General features: G+C 42.8%; 1 protein-coding gene across 2 annotated transcripts in view; it reads left to right on the top strand.

Annotated features, from left to right (window-relative positions):
- Positions 1-22,562, top strand: part of LOC106583668 (cadherin-22) — a 260,846-nt gene extending 238,284 nt beyond the window's left edge. For both annotated transcript variants that reach the window (XM_045705651.1, XM_014168135.2), the window contains exons 12-13: positions 5,985-6,236; positions 20,711-22,562. In XM_045705651.1, the coding sequence (XP_045561607.1) occupies positions 5,985-6,236; positions 20,711-21,228 (770 nt within the window). In that variant the 3' untranslated portion in view covers positions 21,229-22,562. The remainder of the gene's footprint in view (positions 1-5,984; positions 6,237-20,710) is intronic.
- Positions 22,563-25,035: the final 2,473 nt, after the last annotated feature.

Raw genomic sequence — 25,035 nt, 5'->3', positions numbered from 1 at the left:
GTCTTTATTCTTTTGGAACTTTTGTGAGTGTAATGTTTAATGTTTATTTCACTTTTGTTTATTATCTATTTCACTTACTTTGGCAATGTAAACATGTGTTTCCCATGCCAATAAAACCCCTTAAATTGTAATTGAATTGAATGCTCACTGACAACAGCTAGCAATTCATGTGTTCACTCTAAAAAAAGACATGGTTGAAGTGTATGGGCTTGACACATGTGATTCCCTTGCTCCATGTCCTTAAATACTGTGGGGGACTGCAATAGCATCGAATAGTCCCCACGATATGCAACTGTTCAGGGAAGTCAGGAACCAATACACACAGTCAGTCAGGAAAGCAAAGGCTAGCTTTTTCAAACAGAAATTTGCATCCTGAAACTCTAACTCCAAAAAGTTTTGGGACACTGTAAAGTGCATGGAGAACATGAGAACCTCCTCCCAGCTGCCCACTGCACTGAGGCTAGATGACATGGTCACCACCGATAAATCCATGATAATCGAACATTTCAATAAGCATGTCTCTACGGCTGGCCATGCTTTCCTCCTGGCTACCCCAACCATGGCCAACAGCTCCGCACCCCTCGCAGCTACTTGCCCGAGCCTCCCCTGCTTCTCCTTCACCCAAATCCAGATCGCAGATGTTCTGAAAGAGCTGCAAAACATGGACCCGTACAAATCAGCTGGGCTAGACAATCTGGACCCTCTCTTTCTATAATTATCCACCGCCATTGTTGCAACCCCTATTACTAGTCTGTTCAACCTCTCTTTCATTTCATCCGAGTTCCCTAAAGATTGGAAAGCTGCCGCGGTCATCCCCCTCTTCAAAGGGGGTGACACTCTAGAACCAAACTGTTACAGACCTATATCCATCCTGCCCTGCCTTTCTAAAGTCTTTGAAAGCCAAGTAAATAAACAGATCACTGACCATTTCGAATCCCACCATACCTTCTCCGCTGTGCAATCCGGTTTCCGAGCTGGTCACGGGTGCACCTCAGCCACGCTCAAGGTACTAAACGATATCATAGCCGCCATTGATAAAAGACAGAATTGTGCAGCCGTCTTCATCGACCTGGCCAAGGCTTTCGACTCTGTCAATCACCGTATTCTTATTGGCAGACTCAATAGCCTTGGTTTCTCAAATGACTGCCTTGCCTGGTTCACCAACTACTTCGGAGATGGAGTTCAGTGTGTAAAATCGGAGGGCCTGTTGTCCGGACGTCTGGCAGTCTCTATGGGGGTACCACAGGGTTCAATTCTCAGGCCGACTCTTTTCTCTGTATATATCTACGATGTCGCTCTTGCTGCAGGTGATTCCCTGATCCACTTTTTTGCAGACGACACCATTATGTATACATCTGGCCCTTCTTTGGACACTGTGTTAACTAACCTCCAAACGAGCTTCAATGCCATACAACACTCCTTCCGTGGCCTCAAACTGCTCTTAAACGCCAGCAAAACCAAACGCATGCTTTTCAACCGTTCACTGCCCGCACCCGCCCGACTAGCATCAGTACTCTGGACGGTTCTGACCTAGAATACGTGGACAAGTACAAATAACTAGGTGTCTGGCTAGACTGTAAACTCTCCTTCCAGACTCATATCAAACATCTCCAATCCAAAATTAAATCTAGAATCGGCTTTCTATTTCGCAACAAAGCCTCCTTCACTCACACTACCAAACTTACCCTAGTAAAACTGACTATCCTACCGATCCTCGACTTCGGCGATGTCATCTACAAAATAGCTTCCAATACTCTACTCAGCAAATTGGATGCAGTCTATCACAGTGCCATCCGTTTTGTTACCAAAGCACCTTATACCACCCACCACTGCAACCTGTATGCTCTAGTCGGCTGGCCCTCGCTACATATTCGTCGCCAGACCCACTGGCTCCAGGTCATCTACACGTCTATGCTAGGTAAAGCTCCGCCTTATCTCAGCTCACTGGTCACGATAACAACACCCACCCTTAGCATGCGCTCCAGCAGGTATATCTCACTGGTCATCCCCAAAGCCAACACCTACTTTGGCCGCCTTTCCTTTCCGTTCTCTGCTGCCAGTGACTGGAACGAATTGCAAAAATCGCTGAAGCTGGAGACTTACATTTCCCTCACTAACTTTAAACATCAGCTATCTGAGCAGCTAACCGATCGCTGCAGCTGTACATAGTCTATCTGTAAATAGCCCACCCAATCTACCTACCTCATCCCCATATTGTTTTTATTTACTTTGCTGCTCTTTTGCACACCAGTATCACTACTTACACACCATCATCTGCTCATCATCATCTGCTCATCTATCACTCCAGTGTTAATCTGCTAAATTGTAATTATTTTGCTACTATGGCCTATTTATTGCCATACCTCCTCATGCATTTGCACACACTGTATATAGACGTTCTTTTTTTCTATTGTGTTGACTGTACACTTGTTTATTCCATGTAACACTGTGTTGTTGTTTCTGTCGCACTGCTTTGCTTTATCTTGGCCTGGTCACAGTTGTAAATGAGAACTTGTTCTCAACCAGCTTACCTGGTTAAATCAAGGTGAAAAAATAAAAATAATAATAAGTAAAACATTTTTTTTTAAATTATTTCAGAGTTGATGATCTGAGGTATCTATCTTTGGCAAAATGGGAGTGTTTACTTCAAATAATGTCTATTTAGCCTGTATAACCCATCTATGCATGAACAAGTAAATGCTTCTGAACTGTTAATTTGATAATTTGGGGTGGCAGGTAGTTAGAGCGTTGGGCCAGTAACCAAAAGGTTGCTGGATCAATTCCCTGAGCTGACAAGGTAAAGATCTGTTGTTCTGCCCCTGAACAAGGCACTGTTCCCCGGTAGGCTGTCATTGTAAATAAGAATTTGTTTTTAAATGACTTGACTAGTTAAATAAAGGTTAAATAAAAAAATAATATAAAAAATGATGGATGGTAGTAACCATATGACCAAATTGTCACGTCCTGACCAATATTTAGGTATTATTTGTATTATATTTTGGTCAGGACGTGGCAGAGGTATATTTGTTTTGTATTTTGGGGTTTTGTGTGTGGTGTAGTGGGGTGTTAGTTGTTGGTATAGGTTCTAGGTTTGTTTTTCTATGTATAGTTAATTGGGGTTGGACTCCCAATTGAAGGCAGGTGTGTTGAGTTGCCTTTGATTGGGAGTCCTAAATAATAGGTTGTGTTTGTCTTTGTGTTTTGTGGGTAGTTGTATTTTGCACTGCGTTTATTTATGCCTGTAAAACTGTCACTAGTCTTATTTCGTTTTCTTGTTTTTCCTCCGTGTTCACATTCTTTTAATAAATTAAGATGATGAGCACTAACTCCTCTGCGTATTGGTCCACGTTCTCCGACGACGATTTCGCTATATCGTCTGACGACGAAGAAATCTGTGACAGAACTACCCACCACAACAGGACCAAGCAGCGGAGTAAAGATTGGGACGCGGAATTTATGGATTATTCTGAGAAGTGGACTTGGGAAGAGATATTGGCCGGAGTGGGCCCGTGGAAGAAGGCTGGGGTGGAACAGGAATGCTACGTTGGGACACGTCTGGCTAGGAAGCCGGAGAGGCACCCCCAATAATTTTTTTGGGGAGGCACACGGGTAGTTTGGCTGGGCGTAGGAAGAGCCATAAGCCAGCTATGCGTGAGTGCAGGAAGGGGCGAAGAAGGTGGAAAGCGCCGTGTTTCGCACTATCTCGCCCATACGCACGCACAGCCCAGTCCAGTCCACCCTGTACCAGCACCCCGCTTGTGCAGGGCTACTAGTTCCATCCAGCCAGGACGGGTTGTGCAGGCGGTGCGATCACAGCCACCTGTGCGCCTCCATGGCCCAGTCTTTCCGGTTCCTGCCTCTCGGAGTATCCCGGAAGTGAGTACTCCCAGTCTAGTACGACCAGTACCAGCAACCCGGACCAAGCTTCCCAATAGTCAGCCTAGTCTTGTTCAGCCTGTTCCCGCTCCCCGCACTAGCCCTAAGGTGCGTGTGCCCAGACTGGCACATCCAGTACCAGCCCCACGCATCAGGCATCTAGTGCGTCAGCCCAGCCTCGCCAGTCTGGTGCCGCCAGAGCTGCTCGCCAGTCAGGAGTCGCCAGAGCTGCCCGCCAGTCAGGAGTCGCCAGAGCTGCCCGCCAGTCAGGAGTCGCCAGAGCTGCCCGCCAGTCAGGAGTCGCCAGAGCTGCCCGGATCTACCAGAGTTGCCCGTCTGCCCGGATCTGCCAGAGTGGCCCGTCTGCCAGATTGGCCCGTCTGCCCGGAGCTGCCAGAGTGGCCCGTCTGCCCGGAGCTGCCAGAGTGGCCCGTCTGCCCGGAGCTGCCAGAGTGGCCCGTCTGCCCGGAGCTGCCAGAGTGGCCCGTCTGCCCGGAGCTGCCGGGCAGCTTGGTTCGGGTCGCAGGTAGACCCCTCCGGGCAGACGGGCCACTCTGGAGCTGCCAGAGTGGCCCGTCTGCCCGGAGCTGCCAGAGTGGCCCATCTGCCCGGAGCTGCCAGAGTGGCCCGTCTGCCCGGAGGGGTCTACCTGCGACCCGGAACCAAGGGGGTCGGCCTGCGACCCGGGACCGAGGGAATCTGCTTGTGACCCAGAACCGGGTGAGTCTGGCTACGATCCCAAATTTGAATTAAGTAACTGTGACTGTAATGAGTCTGCCTACAGACCGGGACCGAAGGAGTCGGCCTACGACCTGGAACCGAAGGAGTCGGCCTACGACCTGGAACCGAAGGAGTCTGCCTACTGTCCAAAGCCAAGCAAGTCTGTCTACGGTCTGGAGGGCAGTAGGCCAGAACCGGAGCCATCTCCAATATAGGTGGGTTGGGGAGGGGGGGTGTAGCACAGTGCCGTCGTTGACGGCAGCCACCCTCCCTTCCCTCCCTTTAGTTTAGGGGGTTTATTTTTGTATTGGGTTTTCTTTATGTTGGTGCATTCGGTGTATGCACCTTTGGGGGGGGGGAATGTCACGTCCTGACCAATATTTAGGTATTATTTGTATTATATTTTGGTCAGGACGTGGCAGAGGTATATTTGTTTTGTATTTTGGGGTTTTGTGTGTGGTGTAGTGGGGTGTTAGTTGTTGGTATAGGTTCTAGGTTTGTTTTTCTATGTATAGTTAATTGGGGTTGGACTCCCAATTGAAGGCAGGTGTGTTAAGTTGCCTTTGATTGGGAGTCCTATATAATAGGGTGTGTTTGTCTTTGTGTTTTGTGGGTAGTTGTATTTTGCACTGCGTTTATTTATGTCTTTAAAACTGTCACTAGTCTTATTTCGTTTTCTTGTTTTTCCTCCGTGTTCACATTCTTTTAATAAATTAAGATGATGAGCACTAACTCCTCTGCGTATTGGTCCACGTTCTCCGACGACGATTTCGCTATATCGTCTGACGACGAAGAAATCTGTGACACAAATGGTCTACCTGAGCAGAAGCAAATGTATTTATTAAGTAGCACCTATTTTATTTTTCCACATGGCTGTACTGAATTATCTTGATTGATTCATCTGTCTGTGTGGAATTCCAGACCATAGAATTAACATTTTACTGCAGTGGGCTAAATCAGGGTCATACAGAGTGTTTCTTGGTAGTCTTAAACAAATCTACTTTGAAACCAAAGTATACACCTCACACACATGGTTATGGACTTAACAAAATGACACCTGTACCATGTCAGATATAGAGTTGAAATGTATTACATTTTGAGTTTCCGTCCCAATATTAGACGAAGCAGACCAACTCTTTAGTCGTTTAAAAACCTGCTGTATGTAAAATATTGTGTACTATAGCTTGGAAAATAACTAAATATGACTCTGGAATACTGGTAATGAAATACTGGTATCATCCCGGCACTAATATTATCTCATATATCTCTATGTTCCAGACAACACTGCAGACCCTGTGCTCAGGCTTCAACCACCACGAGCAGATAGTTATGAAGGTCTATGTTTGACATAGGCTACCCTTGTATAATATTATATCTCTATGTTCCAGACAACACTGTAGGGATCCGGACCCAGCGCTCGGGCTTCAACCGCCACGAGCAGAACGTCTACCTGCTGCCTATCCTGGTGGTGGATACCGGGCCTCCTGCTCTGAGCTCCACGGGCACCCTGACCATCCACGTGTGTGGCTGTGACCCGGAGGGCGCCATCCAGTCCTGCAATGCCACCGCCTACGTCATTAGCGCCTCACTCAGTCCCGGGGCCCTCATAGCTCTACTGGTCTGCATGCTCATACTCATAGGTAAGCAGCGACGAAACCCCTTCTTGATTGAGGTTGCCAACATAATAGTTATAAAAGTGAAATTCCAGTCTATTTGGCACTTTAGGCAATCAAACGCTCATGGTTTTTGAAAGAAACAAATTCTATTTGAACCCAGGTCTGAAAACATCTGTTTTAGCTCGCAAAGAAGTGAGCATTTATGTAAAGAAACTATGCACAAAACAAACAACACTATGACCGGTTGGTCTGCTTATACAGTTTTTGGGGCAACATAATTGCACACTTGTTGAGATTTCTGTCTATTTCATTAATGAGATGGCCCTTCTGTTGGAATAAGTGAACTGTAAAGACACAAGCTGGGCATAGGATCAATTTCAAGGATACAGATTGTTTGTTGGGATAAAGTATGGAATAAAGTATGTTTACAACTGGCATTAAAAACATCTGCTCTGGATAATCTGATGGGGGTCTATAGGGACACAAAAAATGCTTTTGTTTTAAAACAGACAAATAGATAGTATACAGTATATGGGTGTAAAATATGATAATTCTGCTATATGTATATCACATATACAGTGCATTCAGAAAGTTCAGACCCCTTGACTTTTTCCACATTTTGTTATGTTACAGCCTTATTCTAAAATTGATTAAATATATTTTTTCCTCATCAATCTACACACAATACCCTATAATGACAAAGCATAAACAGGTTTTTAGAAATTGTAGCAAATGTATTCAAAATAAAAAACGTAAAATATCATATTTACGTAAGTATTCAGACTATTTACTCAGTACTTTGTTGAAGCACCTTTGGCAGTGATTACAGTCTCGAGTCTTCTTGGGTATGACGCTACAAGCTTGGCACACCTGTATTTGGGAAGTTTCTCCCATTCTTCCCTGAAGATCCTTTCTAGGTCTGTCAGTTGGATGTGGAGCATCGCTACGCAGCTATTTTCAGGTCTATCCAGAGATGTTCGATCAGGTTTAAGTCTGGGCTCTGGCTGGGCCACTCAAGAACATTGTGCCGAAGTCACTCCTGCGGATTCCGTCTGGCCACTCTACCATAAAGACCTGATTGGTGGAGTGCTGCAGAGATGGTTGTCCTTCTGGAAGGCTCTCCCATCTCCACAGAGGAACTCTGGAGCTCTGTCAGAGTGACCATCGGGTTCTTAGTCAACTCCCTGACCAAGGCCATTCTCCCCCGATTGCTCAGTTTGGCTGGGTGGCCAGCTCTAGGAAGTATTGGTGTTTCCAAACTTCTTCCATTTAAGAATGATGGTGGCCACTGTGTTCTTGGGGACCTTCAATGCTGCATAAATGTTTTGGTACCCTTCCCCAGATCTGTGCCTCAACACAATCCTGTCTTGCAGCTCTACGGACAATTCCTTCAACCTCAGGGCTTGGTTTTTGCTCTGACATGCACAGTCAACCTTATATAGACAAGTGTGTGCCTTTCCAAATCATGTCCAGTCAATTGAATTTACCACTGGTGGAATCCTACCAATTTGTAGAAGCATCTCAAGGATGATTAATGGAAACAAGATGCACCTGAGCTCAATGTCAAGTCTCATAGCAAAGGGTCTGAATACTTATGTAAGGTATTTCTGTTAAAAAAAATTCTCAAAATCTGTTTTCACTTTTCATTATAGGGTATTGTGTTGTAGATTGAGGGGCATTTTTTATTTAATTCATTTTAGAATAAGGCTGTAATGTACAGTAACATAATGTGTAAATAGTGAAGGGGTCTGAATACCTTCCGAATGCACTGTATGAGTATATGGGAATTATTCAAAACAATGTGGATAATATAGAGACCATAAGACCAAACTAAAATCTACCACTACCAATGTATCCCTCATTTTCTTATCCTTGTCTTAGTGTAGACAGTTCATGATGCAATCCCACCAAACAATATACCCCTGTAGCTGTATCCCTCATTCATGAATTGCATGTATCTATGATTTGTTTTACATTTATTGTCACCATTTCCTTATCATTCCTTCAACATTTCCTTATGCTTGACTAAGGATATACAGTTCATGATGCTATCCCACCAAACAGCACTTATCCAAATGTGTGGCACTTATCTGAACGATAAACCAAGTAGTACTAAAACTGAGTGTATCACCCCACCACAACTATCATTGTTAGGCTTTAATGGACAGTCCACCTTTTAGGGTTACTTTTTTCTCTCATCTCATGTAGAACAGGCTGGAAAAACAAGGACAGATTACATTAAAAGGTGATGCATTTCTTTACTTTTCCATCTTTTTCCTTCAAACGGGTAACTGCTGATGTTGCAGTCAGAAAACTCAACCCCCTTTCATGAGAAAAAGTTTTGTCCAAGTGGAGAGTGTATACAATTCAATGATATCAAACCACTCTGCTTCCCAGAATATGGAGGTAGGGGGAGCTGAGTGGAGAGAGTGGGAGGCCTAGAAGAACTAGGAGGAGAGGGGGGGATTGCTGCATCAGCCCTAACGTCCCCCTGGAACAACGCTCTTTAAATAGATAAGGCTTTCCAGACGTTCTCAGATACAAGCACTCACATGCACGACTCTCAGCAGGAGTGCTAGGCGAGAGAGGATTTTGGATTGTCATGTTTAAACATTTAATGAGTCGCTTGCCTCGTCAATATTGCCCGAAACGTTCCTCTTTCGGCTGCGGTTGAAACGCAATAACGCAGTGTACATCGTTGTCAGTTTATTTTCGGTTCCCTTGTCTTACTTCACTAACATGTTTCACATCTTGTTTGTTTTGAATGATTGATGAACAGGCTGGGACTAGGTCCCTAAATGGCACCCTAGTCCCCATATAGGGCACTACCTTTGACCAGGGCAGTGGGATTGGGGGGGGGCATTTGGGACATACCTTAGGTCACCCGGGGTCTCTGAATCAGGGAAGGGGTATTGTTTTTAGGGTGGTTTAAATGAGAGTACGGTTAAAGTTATGCCTCCGTTAACTTAAGCGTAGTGAGTTTAAAAAGCCACTTATATTTTATTCATTGTGGTTTTTAAAAGCCTTTTGGCCCTCAACCAACACATTATGGTTATGTTCAAATCGTAAGGAGACAAGCTTCACTACAAAAAGCATTGGTTAAAAGGTACTGTGGTTTTGGTGGTGCTATAGCTATAGAGTATTTACAGTATTCCATTTAGATTGTGCTATATTGAAACGCATACAGTTCCTTCAGAAAGTATTTACACCCCTTGACTTTTTCCAGATTTTGTTTTGTTACAGCCTGAATTTAAAATGAATTCAATTTAGATTTTGTGTGACTCGCCTACACAGTGAAACTATGTTTTTACAAATTAATTAAAAATGTTAGGCTGAAATGTCTTGAGTCAATAAGTATTCAACCCCTTTGTTATGGCAAATGCATTAAGAAGGAAAGACATTCCACAAATTAACTTTTAACAAGGCACACCTGTTAATTGAAATGCATTAATTGAAGCCTCATGAAGCTTGTTGAGTGTGCGAAGCTGTCATCAAGGCAAAGGGTGGCTACTTTGAAGAATCTCAAGTATAAAATATATTTTGATTTAACATTTTTTTGGTTACTACATGATTCCATATGTGTTATTTCATAGTTTTGATGTTTTCACTATTATTCTACAATGTAGAACATAGTAAAGATAAAGAAAAACCCTGGAATGAGTAGGTGTGTCCACCCTTTTGACTGGTACGGTATTTTAAAATATATTATCATATTTTTAAATCCCATAAATGAACGTGACATACATTTTAAAATATATTATCATATATTTCAATAACATATGTCACATTTATGAAAACTGCCAATTCTTATATATTTCAACATATATGTGACATACATACATGGCATACATGGGCATAAATGTTTGTACCATATATGGGCATATACTGTATCTTTCCACCAAATATGGGCATATATGTTTCCAGCATACATGGGCAGATATGTTTCCACCATTTATGGGCATATACTGTATGTTTCCACCATATATGGGCATATACATTTCCACCATTTATTGGCATATACTGTATGTTTGCACCATATATGGGCATATAATATATAAATAATATACAGTTGAAGTCGGAAGTTTACATACACCTTAGCCAAGTATATTTAAACTCAGTTTTTCACAATTCCTGACATTTAATCCTAGTAAAAATCCCCTGCCTTAGGTCAGTTAGGATCACCACTTAATTTTAAGAATGTGAAATGTCAGAATAATAGTAGAGAGAATGATTTATTTCAGCTTTTCTTTCTTTGAATAACATTCCCAGTGGGTCAGAAGTTTACATACACTCAATTAGTATTTGGTAGCATTGCCTTTAAATTGTTTAACTTGAGTCAAACATTTCGGGTAGCCTTCCACAAGCTTCCCATAATAAGTTGGGTGAATTTTGGCCCATTCCTCCTGACAGAGCTGGTGTAACTGAGTCAGGTTTGTAGTTCTGCACACAAATGTTCTATAGGATTGAGGTCAGGGCTTTGTGAAAGCCACTCCAATACCCTGACTTTGTTGTCCTTAAGCCATTTTGCCACAACTTTGGAAGTATTCTTGGGGTCATTCTCCATTTGGAAGACCCATTTGCAACCAAGCTTTTCTTCCTGACTGATGTGGGATGGCAGGTAGCCTAGTGGTTAGAGCATTAGACTAGTAACCGAAAGGTTGCAAGACCAAATCCCCGAGCTGACAAGGTAAAAATCTCTCATTCTGCCCCTGAACAAGGCAGTTAACCCACTGTTCCTAGGCCGTCATTGAAAATAAAATGTTTTTCTTAACTGACTTGCCTAGTTAAAATAAATATGTCTTGAGATGTTGCTTCAATGTATCCACATAATTTCCCTTCCTCATGATGCAATCTATTTTGTGAAGTGCACCAGTCCCTCCTGCAGCAAAGCACCCCCACAACATGATGCTGCCACCCTCGTGCTTCACGGTTGGGATGTTGTTCTTCGGCTTGCAAGCCTCCATCTTTTTCCTCCAAACATAACGATGGTCATTATGGCCAAACAGTTCTATTTTTGTTTCATCAGACCAGAAGACATTTCTCCAAAAAGTACGATCTTTGTCCCCATGTGCAGTTGCAAACCGTAGTCTGCCGTTTTTTATGGCGGTTTTGGAGCAGTGGCTTCTTCCTTACTGAGCGGCCTTTCAGGTTATGTTGATATAGGATACGTTTTACTGTGGATATAGATGCTTTTGTACCTGTTTCCTCCAACATCTTCACAAGGTCATTTGCTGTTGTTTTGGGATTGATTTGCACTTTTCGCACCGAAGTATGTTCAGACAGAATGTGTCTCCTTCCTGAGCGGTATGACGGCTGCGTGGTCCCACGGTGTTTATACTTGCGTACTTTGTTTGTACAGATGAATGTGGTACCTTCAGGCCTTTGGAAATTGCTCCCAAGGATGAACCAGACTTGTGGAGGTCCACCATTTTTCTTCGGAGGTCTTGGGTGATTTATTTAGATTTTTCCATGATGTCAAGCAAGGTCGGCCTTGAAATGCATCCACAGGTACACCTCCAATAGACTCACATGATGTCAATTAGCCTATCATAAGCTTCTAAAGCCATGACAGCATTTTCTGGAATTTTCCAAGCTGTTTAAAGGCACAGTAAACTTAATGTATGTAAACTTCTGACCCACTGGAAATGTGATACGGTGAATTATAAGTGAAATAATCTCTGTAAACAATTGTTGGGAAAATGACTTGTGTCATGCACAAAGTAGATGTCCTAACCGACTTGCCAAAACTATAGCTTGTTAACAAGAAACGTGTGGTTGAAAAACAAGTTTTAATGACTCCAACCTAAGTGTATGTAACCTTCCGTCTTCAACTATACATATATTGCCATATATTTCTTTGCCGTATGGGGAGAGAGCGGAACGAGAATGGACAGCACTGTGTTAACAGCCAACCTTGTGTGTTAATGGGAGAGATGTACTGGAGCAAAACAACTGACTGCTTGTGTGGTGGCAATGACTTCCCAATGATCCACCCACACACAGAACACACAGACAGAGCGTACACACACACACACACACACACACACACACACACACACACACACACACACACACACACACACACACACACACACACACACACACACACACACACACACAGAGAGAGAATAGAACCACACACAGAGCCTAGACACACATACAGAACACACACAAACTCACCCATTGTTCTGTACATGTTTATGAGTGTGGTTGGGTTGGAGAAACCAGCTCCCCGGAGGCGCCCAAGCAACCTATTAGATCAATTGTGGCATGATGAGCGAAATGAAAACAAATTTCTGCCTAATTAGCAACAAATAAACAATCCCTCCATCAGTTAATTTAGTGGGTGACGTGATAAATCCATTTTGGCGAGGCATCTGCGCACATCCGTTCCAATTAAGCCCCATCTGCCAAGATGAACCCTTGGCCTCGTGCGGCTAGGCACAGCCCAAGGGTAAATTAGCCGTCTTGTCAGGACCGCTTATCAGAACATCTGTACACAGAGGAACAGCCACATGTTGGCAAGGCAGGTACTATACTACAGGGTTTGGCCACTGTTTGCAGGACATATACAACAGGCTGTGATGCATTATTCCATGCATAACATGGAAAATGTGACTTTGCATATCATGCGCTATATCACCGTCGCTGTAATACGGCGAATAACCGTAATATAGAACGTTCAAGTTAATATCTCTAAGAGGAATGAACCAGCCAATGTATTACCTCTGATTTTCCATTTCCACTAAGAGAAGAAAAACACTGTCCCCATCTCGCATGCAGTTTATATCACTCACACAGTTTACCAAGCACACCACTGATTGGTTAGTAGAGGAGTCGTATAATCAAGATCTCCGCCTCCCATTACCCTCTTCACCATTGGGAATTGAGAGTAATAATCAAGTGCATGTTTGGCATGCACAGCAGCATGCATCAAGAGGTTAGTATGACCCGTGTCTATTGGCTGGACCCGGCTATTAACTGTCTCCAATGATGGGGAATGCGGAGGAAAAACTCCCACAATGATCAAAGACATCCATCTCCCCATGGCACCATGGAGACAATGTAGGTTAAGAGAAGTGGCTAGATGAAGAGTTATTGTACAAGAGGCTCTAGACGATCAACAGTCCTCATCTTCCTTTCTTCAAACGCAGCTCTCCAGATGGGAACGCAGGCCATTTTCTCTACGACTCCCAGTCTTATTTTTCAAGTCATTTACAGCAAATGAAGACAAGTTTTTTTTATACAGATTAATATGCTTGTCACTGTTGCATTTTGCTCTTTCACATAAGAGGAAAAAAAAACATGAAAGAAAGGTGAAACAATCAGAGTTTCAGCGTCATGTTCCGACTATCAAGGTCACGGTTAAGGGTAGGACTGTATATTCCCTAAGGGCCTGTGCTTTGCATCAAGCTGCGAATCCAATAGAAGTCTATCAAATCCTTCAAGATATAAGGGTTCACTGACATACCCAATTAAAAAAAATAGTGTACTGTCATTCATTTTCTTTGAGTTAATTGTCAGGCCATATCTCTCACATTCACAATGTGTGACTTTAGTAGTGTGAGGGGTTAGAGCACTAAAGGCCTAGTGCAGTGGAAATTCAGATTTTTTCTGTGTTTTGGATCATATACTATACAACAGCTGATGAAATTAACACTACTTGCTTGTTGAAAATGCAGTCAACACATGACCTTCTAATGAGCATGTTTTGCATGGAGGGAGTTTTGGCTATTTAATTTAACTAGGCAAGACAGTTAAGAACAAATTCTTATTTTACAATGACGGCCGAACACTCCCTTAACCCGGACGACGCTGGTCCAATTGTGCACTGCCCTATGTGACTCACGATCACAGCCGGTATACAGCCTGGGATCAAACCAGGGTCTGTAGGGATGCCTCTAGCACTGAGATGCATTGCCTTAGACTGCTGCGCCACTCAGCTTGCTGGTGACATCCAAACCTCTGCCAATAACAATTTTTAAATTACGTATCCCTCCCATTAGGTCCCTCCACCACTTTGGTGGCCTTACCCACTCCACTCAGACCACTCCTAGACAGTCCTTGCATTTCTTTGCTTGAGTAATAGTTTTTTTTGCCAAATAAACTTTTTATTTATTTTTGACAATTTTAATGGAAAACTGTTATAGTAAGGTACTTCATTGTTACCCAGAAATGAGATATAATGAGATAAAAACATCTGCATTGGGCCTTTAAGTATCTTGTGCCGACCGGATAGCGAAGTTACCAGTATAATAGATCCATAGAGCCAAATCCTTAAATAAAAAAAATACAACCATTTTTTGTGCATATTTTTGGCCTGACTTTATATTTTGGGATATGATGGAGTTAGACAGTTGAATAAAGCTTGTGAGGCATTTATAGATAGGTGATATTCTTTAAGATTCTTAATATTAATTGAAATAAATGGCTGTGCATATCATATACAGTATGTCTGGGCAAGCGGTCATTGTTAAAGACAATTGGCTTGCTAGTGTGCATTCTCAATGACGAACACTATCACAACTATGAGGGTTTCTTTTCCCTTGCCTGGTAATGTTCTCTTGAACAGTAATATTGCCTTGAAACACCCATTACCGTGACCTCAAATGTTTCTTTTTCATTTCTTTTTTATTCCATTTCTTCTCAAGCTCCTCATCCGTGGATAAGCTTGGTTAGTGTTCCTATCTTCATTTAGTGTCTTTGCCATCTATTCAGCATACAATCTCCACAATTTTGTGTTCCAGCCCGGAACCGCCCCGCGAACCCATTCAATCCGGCCCGCTGCCCGTGGGTAGTTTGGTTTTCCCGGGAAAAAACAATCTCAATCGACGTTGAAATGACCAAAACCAAATCGAAACTGTCTATGAATGATAATAGACCTACATTTATGGTCTCTTCACTATCCAGCTTGCTAACGGTCATCGAAACAAAAGCTAGAGAGTCAGGGAGGATTGAGATTCCAAAAGCAATGCACAGAGGACTATTTTTAGCAAATTGTGTCTGCAAGGAAATAACATCAATCACGTTTTACACCGCTAGGTTAACACGTACAGTATGCGAGAGAAAGGCCATGGTAAGTGAACCACACACACACACATACACACAGTGCCTTCAGAAAGTATTCATTCATACCATACATACTTGACTTATTCCAACAGCCCGGCTTAAAAATTGAATTTCTCACCCATCTACACTTAATACCCCATAATGACAAAGTGAAAACATGTTTTTAGAAAGGTTAGCAAATTTCCTGAAAATTAAATACACAAATATCTAATTCACATAGGTATTCACACCCCTAAGTCAATACATGTTAGAATCACCTTTGGCAGCATTTACAGCTGTGAGTCTTTCTAGGTAGGTCTCTATGAGCTTTGCACACCTGGGTTGTAAAAGAAATATTCAAGCTCTGTCATGTCGGTTGTTAATCATTGCTCGACAGCCATTTCCAAGTCTTGACATAGATTTTCAAGCCAATTTAAGTCAAAACTGTAACTAGGCCGCTCAGTAACATTCAATTTCATCTTGGTAAACAACTCCAGTGTATATTTGGCCTTGCGTTTTAGGTTGTTGTCCTGCTAAAAGGTGAATTTGTTTCTTCTAGGATTTTGCCTGTGCTTAGCTCTGTTCCACATATTTATATCTGAAAAAACACCCTAACAAGAACGCCCTAACAAAAACGCCCTAAAAATATCCATAACATGATGCAGCCACCACCATGCTTTAAAATATTAAAAGTGGTACTCAGTGATGTATTGTGTTGGATTTGCTCCAAACATAACGCTTTGTATTCATGACATAAAGTTCATTTTTACTTTAGTGCCTTGTTGCAAAAAGGATGCATATTTTTATTCTGTACTGGCTTCCTTCTTAGGTTAGTATTGTGGAGTAGTTTTCTCCTATCACAACCATTAAACTCTGTAACTGTTTTAAAGTCGCCATTGGCCTCATGGTGAAATCCCTGAGTGGTTTCCTTCCTCTCCGGCAACTGAGTTAGGAAGGATGCCTGTATCTTTGTAGTGACTGGGTGTACACCATCCAAAGTGTAGTAACTTCACCATGCTCAAAGGGATATTCAATGTCAGATGTTTTGTGAAGCATTGGAAAACCTCCCTGGTCTTTGTGGTTGAATCTTTGTTTGAAATTCACTGCTCTACTGAGGAACCTTACAGATAATTGTATGTGTGGGGTACAGCAATAAGGTAGTCATTCAAAAATCATGTTAAAAACTGTTATTGCACACAGAGTAAGTCCATGCAACTTATTATGTGGCTTGATAAGCACTTTTTTACTGCTGAACTTATTCAGGCTTACCATAACAAAGGGGTTGAATATTTAATGACTCAAGATATTTCAGCGTTTATATTTGTAATTAATTTGTAAAAATGTCTAAAAACATAATTCCACTTTGACATTATGGGGTATTGTGTGTAGGCCAGTGACACAAAATCAAAATTTTAAATTCAGGCTGCAGAACAACAAAATGTGGAAAAGGTCAAGGGGTGTGAATACTTTCTGAAGGCACTGTATATTTAGATAAATTAAGTTAATCTTTCTTTTTAGAGTTTATCAGTGATACTGATAATAGGATTCACAGTTGCATTTTAGGATACATATTGTACCATTTAAATGGCAGTAGGCCTACCATACTGATACTGGAAACAAGACAATTATTTGTAAAGTCTAAACCAATGAGTTGGCAGAAACCAAGGTCAGAATTTAATTGAAATCACTCAGCAGTGAAATGACAACATTGAACAGTGAACCATCATATTTTTGTATAAGAGATCTAACAATGAAAGAGAAGGATTTATATATTGAATTTGGTCAAGTTAGTATGGGAGAGGTGGAAAAACTATTGCTATCCATCAATAATGATAAGCCACTAGGTAAAGACAACTTTAATGGGAAACTATTGAGAATGGTAGCAGACTGTATTGCCACCCCTATTTACTTTAGCTTCGTGGAAGGAAGCTAAAGTAATTCCACTGCCTAGAAATTGTAAAGCACCCTTTGCTGGCTATATCAACAGTCCAATCAGTTTGCTGCCTGTTCTTAGTAAACTGATGGAGAGGATTGTGGTTCACCAAATACTATTTTTCAGAGAATAAGTTACCTACTGACTTTCAGCCTGCATATAGAGAAGGGCACTCAACTTGTACTGCACTGACTCAGATGACCAATGATTGGTTAAAGTAAATAGATAATAAGATGATAGTTGGAGATGTATTGTTAGATTTCAGTGCAGCCTTTGATGTTATTGATTGTAAATTGTTATTGAAAAAGCTCACTTGCTATGGCTTTACATCACCTGCCATCACATGGTTGGAGAGTTATTTATCCAATAGAACCCAGAGAGTATTCTACAGTGGAAGCTTCTCTAACATCAGATATGTACAGTGCGGTGTCGCTCAGGACAGTTGCCTTGGGCCGTTACTCTTACACTAAGCTAAAATGACTATCTATGTGGATGATTCCACACTCTACATGTTAGCAACCAAAGCATGGACCTCACTGAAATTCTAAATAAGGAGTTAGTCAGTATCAGAATGGGTGATTAATAATTAAAACATGTATAACTAAAAGCATTATATTTTATTCAAAACATTTTCTAAGACATAAACCTCAACTGGAGTTGTACATAAAGGGTGTGATCATTGAGCAAGTTGCGTTTGCTAAACTCCTAGGTATAACATTGAATGGTCAATGATGTTGGTCAACTCATTTTAACAACGCTTTTGTGAAGATGCGGAGGGCTATGTCTCTTATAAAAAGATATGTGTTTTTATAGGCTCTGGTCTTGTCCCATCTTGATTACTGTCCGGTAATATTGTCAAAGCAAAGGAAAACCTAGCATTTCTGCAGCTGGCTCAAAACAGAGCAGCACACCTTGCCCGTATCTGCACATACAGAAGTAACATCAACAACATGCATGCCAGTCCTTCCTGGTTGAGAGTTGATGAGAGATTAACTGCCTCTCTTCTAGTTTTTTTTATGAGAAATATTACTGTGATGAAAATTCCAGATTGTCTGCATAATCAAGTAACATTCAGCTCAGACACCCATACATACTCCACAAGACATGCCACCAGGGGTCTCTTCACAGTCCCCAAGTCCAAAAAAACGAATTCACGGCAATGCACAGTTTTATACAGAGCCTTGATTGCATGGAACTCCCTTCCCTTAAAATGAACAGCTGTACAGAAAGACTCATGTGTAGGCCAAATTACAGAGGAGGAACTTCTTAATGCAATTCCAGTGGGTCAGAAGTTTACATACACTAAGTTGACTGTACCTTCAAACAGCTTGGAAAATTCCAGAAAAGGATGTCATGGCTTTAGAAGCTTCTGATAGTCTAATTGACATAATTTGAGTCAACTGAAGGTGTACCTGTGGATGTATTTCAAGGCCTACCTTCATACTCAGTGCCTCTTTGCTTGACATCATGGGAAAATCAAAATAAATCAGCCAAGACCTAAAAATAAAAAAAAAGTGTAGACCACAAGACTGGTTCATCCTTGGGAGCAATTTCCAAACGCCTGAAGGTACCACATCTGTACAAACAATAGTATGCAAGTAATAACACCATGGGACACGCAGCCGTAATACCACTTAGGAAGGAAACACGTTCTGAACGTACTTTGTTGCAAAAAGTGCAAATCAATCCCAGAACAACAGCAAAGGACCTTGTGAAGATGCTGGAGGAAACAGGTACAAAATGATCTATATCCACAGTAAAAGAGTCCTATATCGACATAACCTGAAAAGCGGCTCAGCAAGGAAGAAGCCACTGCTCCAAAACCGCCATAAAAAGCCAGACTACGGTTTGCAACTGCACATGGGAACAAAGATCATACTTTTTGGAGAAATATCCTCTGATCTGATGAAAGAAAAATAGAACTGTTTGGCCATTATGATCATTGTTGTGTTTGGAGGGGAAAGGGGGAGGCTTGCAAGCCGAAGAACACCATCCCAACCGTGAAGCACGGGGGTGGTAGCATCATGTTGTGCTATATATATATAATATAGGAAATGATGCGGATAGGAAATGATGCAGACAATTACATTGATAGATTGTGGCTTCTATCAGCAATATTGAAGCTGATCTACCCCCTTAAAAAATCTCTTCCATTCAAGCAAACAGCAATATTACCTTTAAAACAAGGATTAAACAAAAACTCCTGAAACGGTAATGACTATGAAGGGAATTACACACAAACACATGCACACACAGACACACTCTAACAGATACATCATTTTTATGATTTATTGTTTGTATGTCGTTGTATTTTAAATATGTGTAACTGTCCTTGTCTGTCAGTGTATCAGTGCTTTGTTACTTGTAATGTTTTTTTGTGGACCCCAGGAAGTGTAGCTTCTGCATAGGATAATGCGGATCCTAACAAACAGAAGAAAAACAGTTTTCACATCAATCCCAATAATTGTAATGGTCATAGCAGTATTATTCATAGTAATGGTTATATTACTCCATAATAGTCATGATATACATTAATATTGTCTGAATATTCATATCGTCATTCTAATTATCTTATCTTTTTATTTCCACAATCGATAGACACTTTTGATTAGAATGTTGTTGTCATAGCGATGACATTTGCTTTGGTGGTAGACATTAAGTTATAGTTAATTCATTAACGAATCAAGCTACAGCCCCTCCAGAATAACGATATGTCTGGAGAAGGGGGCTATTGCTAAGTGGAAGTTTTCTAATCAGACATAAAGGAGGTGATTAAAAGAAGTAAGCTTGGATTAAAGCCTTCATTGATTTATTGAGGTGGATACAGCTTTTGTTTTTCCTCCGTCTCATTAGACTATTAAGTGATCCATCTCAATTGTTTTCCTTTTTAATTCAGACCTCATTTTTCAGTCATTAAACCCTCTCTAGGTAGAGCCCAATACAGTAGATCTCTGCTATGATTTTCTGTCTGGTTCTACCGCAGCACGTTTCACTTGAATAAGTATTGATAGACGGATCAGCCTCTATTAAGCATTTGAAAACATATTTCTGGGCAAGCAAAATTAAAGATTGTGTTCGTGCATCCCGTGGAGAATCGATGCTCATGCATTGGAAATGTTACCCTTTGTTATTTCACTTCACTTGGCTGTCTTTTTGGGGTGAAATCAAAGTTAGAAAACCAGAGATGGAAAAGGGGAAACTTTTTCCTGATATTGACAAAAAAGGCTGTTGAAATTTTATTAGCCACTTGCATAATCCAATAACTCTTCATTAATTGTGTTATTCCCCATTGTGCTTGAGAGAATCTTTACAAAAGGGCAGATGGCCCCCGATGTTTTTGTTCATTCCTATAATTCATTAGTCTTCTCCCTGTTACGTGAAATGACTCTCTACCATCTACTCTCAAAAAGTTTCTCCCTACTCCAGATAATAATCCAGATCTTTGGCTCTGACTTCCCCGCTGTAATCCCCTAACCCCCTTAATCCCTAATTCCATGCTCTTTCTCCACCTCTGCAGTCCTGGTGCTGCTAATCCTAACCCTGAAGCGCCACCGCAAGGGCCAGCGTATGTCAGAGGACGAGGAGGACATGCGCGACAACGTCATCAAGTACAACGACGAGGGCGGCGGCGAGCAGGACACGCAGGCCTATGACATGAGTGCCCTGCGCAACCTCTATGACTTCCCCGAGGCCAAGAGTGGATCTTCTGAGTCAGGCCCTGATCTGCATGCACTGCCCCAGTGGATCCAGGGGCGGGTGAGCGGCGATGGCGGGGCAGCCGACTTCTCCCTCTTCAAGGGCTACATCCGCAAGAAGGTGGAGCAGGCGGATGCCGACCTGTCAGTGCCGCCCTACGACTCGTTCCAGACCTACGCCTTTGAAGGCACCAGCTCGCCGGCCCTCTCTCTCAGCTCTATCCACACCCTGTCCACTACGTCCGAGCAGGATTTCTCCTACCTCAGCGACTGGGGGCCACGTTTCAGGCAGCTGGCGGGCTACTACGCCCCGGGACATCCTGAGGAAGAGGGCTCCTAGCAGTGTCCTCAGCCCAGACCTTTGCCTTCTCCTCCTCTGTCCCCAGCACCGTATCAAGGGAGCCCAGTGTCAACACTGTCCTATAAAGCCCTCCTCCATCATCTCCACAGCAACAGAACTGAAGCCCAGTTGATGTGTTGGAAATCGATTAGGTTAAAAAATCTTTCTTACTTTGAATCTTTAAGTTTGACGTTTTTCAAAGCAAAAGAATGTTTTCAAAGGTTTTGAAACTCCAGGGTGAAAGGTGGGCTGTTTAAATGAGGGATAAAAGCAGGTGTTATCCATTCACTTTTCCCTTAATTCCAATAAGGAAGAGAGGAGTATGACGTAATAGAATATAAGTGGGGCGCCACAGGTTACAATACCATTACCTTTCAAATTAGTTTCTGTGTATGTTCTGTCTGGAATTTAAGACTGGGTTAATTTTTAGCTGTGTGAGTGGACGTTCTGAGGACATTCCGAGAAATATGAACATTATGAAACAGCAGGGGGTCAAGTAATTTTTTTTCAAGACAAGGCAAACTATCTGATATGTATTTATTTAAGAAAATATTTACAATATGTATTTATTCCTTTGTATTTATTTATTTATTTTGTCCATAATCACCGCACCACTTGTAACAATGGACATCAGTGAAGAATGATACAGAAAGAAAGAAGAAAAGTTTATTATGGTGAGAACCTGAGGAGAGAAGAGCTTCTACAGAAGCACTTAGCATAGATAGGACTTTACATACTGCTTTCACAAAGGTGATATTTGGGTCACAGACAACTACAGTATTGGAAATATTTGTATTTATTTTTCAGGAACACTTTTGTAAAATAAACAACTGAAGACAGAGCACGACAGAAAAGAAAAGAGTGAGAGAACAAAGGATGAGACAATTCAGTGCACAGATTGGTTTTGTGTTGACATACTTTCACTGTATTGTGAAGATTTGTAAGGGGTTATGAAGGTTGTGGGACATTATGTGATAACCGGGTTTTTGCTTTTCTTTTTCAGCGCCATTTAAAAGGCTATAAGGCACAATCCACACGAGTGATCCAGGACTATATGAAATGACTGTTGGTTTCATGAATTTGGCTATAAGCTAACTCTTCCTGAGGAGTTCATTTTCATTCCAGTATTTGTATGTGTGTAATATGCGAACAACTTGTTTTATATTCTGAAAGATTTGATCGCTTTTGTTCTTTTGGGTCTATTTTAGAAGATGGATGGATATGTGAAGGGGTGACAGGTGCGGAGATGGAGTTCCTCTACCCACCATCCAGAACCTATTTAATGTTGACCTTAAACTTGCAAATGTATGGGAAATAAAAATCAATAAATATTTTATCGTTTTGTTTTTTTAAATACTCTGTTGGCTATTTCTCCACACTGCAAAAACAGACATCCCTATGATCTAATATAATTTTAACATCATAATCTTGTTTTATTATGTCATTCTTTGTGAGAGTCGCTACAGTTTTCCGGGGGGGGGGGGGGATGTAGGGGACAGTTTGATATTATAATAGCTGATTTAATACAGTGAAACTTTACCCTCATAATTATGGTATGATGACACTTATTGACTGAAGATATTTATATTTTTAGGGATCTATAGTCCTGCATCCAGGAAGTAATTGTATAGCTTGGTTCCACTAGAGAGAGTACAGTCAGAATGTGTAAGTCTAATTACTGCTGAGGATGGGTAGAGTTTACCTGAGGATCCTGAAGCATATGGAGTTCAGTCTCTCATCTTTGTGGTCTGTGGTGGTGGCCAAGTCATACCATGTCGTGTTTCACTTCAAAGGACTAAGGGCTCAATTCAAACCCTAGTGTAGAAGATCTATGTTGTAGCGCAGTTGACCTTTAAAGGTAATTTCCAATTGAGCCGACATATGCAGTGTTTACCGCGAATGCTGTCTCTGCGAACGCGGTAACAATGCCTTTAAATGTCAATCACTCTACCAATTGCAGGTCTTCCGCGCTATGGACTGAATTGATCAGTAGGAGGTCCATTGTGAGTTTAAAGTTAAAATTTCACTTGAGTGTTGAGTCAGCCGTTTTGACTAAGGATGTTGAAAAATGTTGGACAGTGGACATTTAACCGGCAGATTCTTATCCCAAATTATATCCTTAATCCTTAACCTACATCTTCCCTTAACCCTAACCTTAATAATGCAGTGCTATTCAAAGTAGGGTTCGCGACCCCTAGAGTGTTTTAATTGAGTAAATGTTTATTTTCGTTTTAATGAGTGATGAAAATGCAATGAATTAAAAGGTTATTTAAGGTTGTCATTAGATTTGAGGTAGGGTGAGGTTGTGACAAACTTGTGGGGAATAAAATGGGGCTCCTGAAAATATTTGAATACCACTGCCTTAAAGGGATAGTTAACTTTTTTCTAAACTTAAAAAAGCAAACTCTCCCTTTAACCTTAAACCTAACCCTAAACCTACATGTAACCACTGTCTGTCTGTACCTTACCTTGATTTAACCCCTAACATTAATCTAATTAATCTGCCTGCTGAATATCTACAGTACTTCCAAAACATTGACAAGTCGGAGACTTCTAATATGTCTATCCTTCAAGGTCATTGTCACGACCGTCGTATGAATAATTGGACCAAGGCGCAGCGTGAGTAGAGTTCCACATTTTAATGATAGTGAAACTTCCCCCCAAAAGGTGCGGACTCCGACCGCAAAACCTGAAACTAGATGGGGAGGGTTAGGGTGGGCAACTATTGTCGGTGGCGGCTCCGGTGCGGGACGTAGCACCCGCTCAGACAGTGGATCCGGCTATGGAGCCGGGCTGAACGCCCTGCCTGGACTGGGCACCGGCGCAGAGGAAGGCTCCGGCCATGGAGCGGAACTGGACGCCGTGCCTGGACTGGGCACCGGTGCAGAGGAAGGCTCCGGCCATGGAGCGGGACTGGACGCCGTGCCTGGACTGGGCACCGGCGCAGAGGAAGGCTCCGGCCATGGAGCGGGACTGGACGCCGTGCCTGGACTGAGCACCGGCGCAGAGGAAGGCTCCGGCCATGGAGCGGGACTGGACGCCGTGCCTGGACTGAGCACAGGGGGAGAGGAAGGCTCCGGCCATGGAGCGGGACTGGACGCCGTGCCTGGACTGAGCACCGGCGCAGAGGAAGGCCTCCGGCCATGGAGCGGGACTGGACACCATGCCTGGACTGGGCATTCGTGCAGTGGAAGGCTCCGGCCATGGCACCGGCGCAGGAAGCTCCGGGGTCCGTGGACCGTTACTGGAAGCTCTGGACTGTGAACCGTCGCTGGAGGTTCCGGGCTGTAGACCGTCGCTGGAGACTCCGGACTGTACACATGCACTGGCGGACGAGTGCGGGGAGCCAGCACAGGTTGCACTGGATTGATGACACGCTCCTCAGGGCGAGTGCGGGGAGCCGGCACAGGACATAACAGGCTGGGAAGGCGCACTGGAGGCCTGGTGCATGGAGCCGGCACAGGTTGTACCGGACTGATGACACACTCCTCAGGGCGAGTGCGGGGAGCCGGCACAGGACGTACCGGGCTGGGAAGGCGCACTGGAGGCCTGGTGCTTGGAGCCGGCACAGGTTGCACCGGACTGATGACACGCTCCTCGCGGCGAGTGCGGGGAGCCGGCACAGGACGTACCGGGCTGGGAAGGCGCACTGGAGGCCTGGTGCGTGGAGCCGGCACAAGTTGCACCGGACTGATGACATGCTCCTCAAAACGCCTGCGCTGCAGCATAATCCTAGCCAACATCTCTCTCCGATATCCCTCCTCAAACTGCTCCATCGACTCCCAGACAGTCTCTGGCTCTCTCCTC

This window comes from Salmo salar, chromosome ssa22 (genome assembly GCF_905237065.1).
Source record: "Salmo salar chromosome ssa22, Ssal_v3.1, whole genome shotgun sequence".
Lineage (NCBI taxonomy): Eukaryota > Metazoa > Chordata > Actinopteri > Salmoniformes > Salmonidae > Salmo > Salmo salar.
Note: the sequence above shows the minus strand (reverse complement) of the source record. Positions and strands in the feature narration are given on the sequence as shown.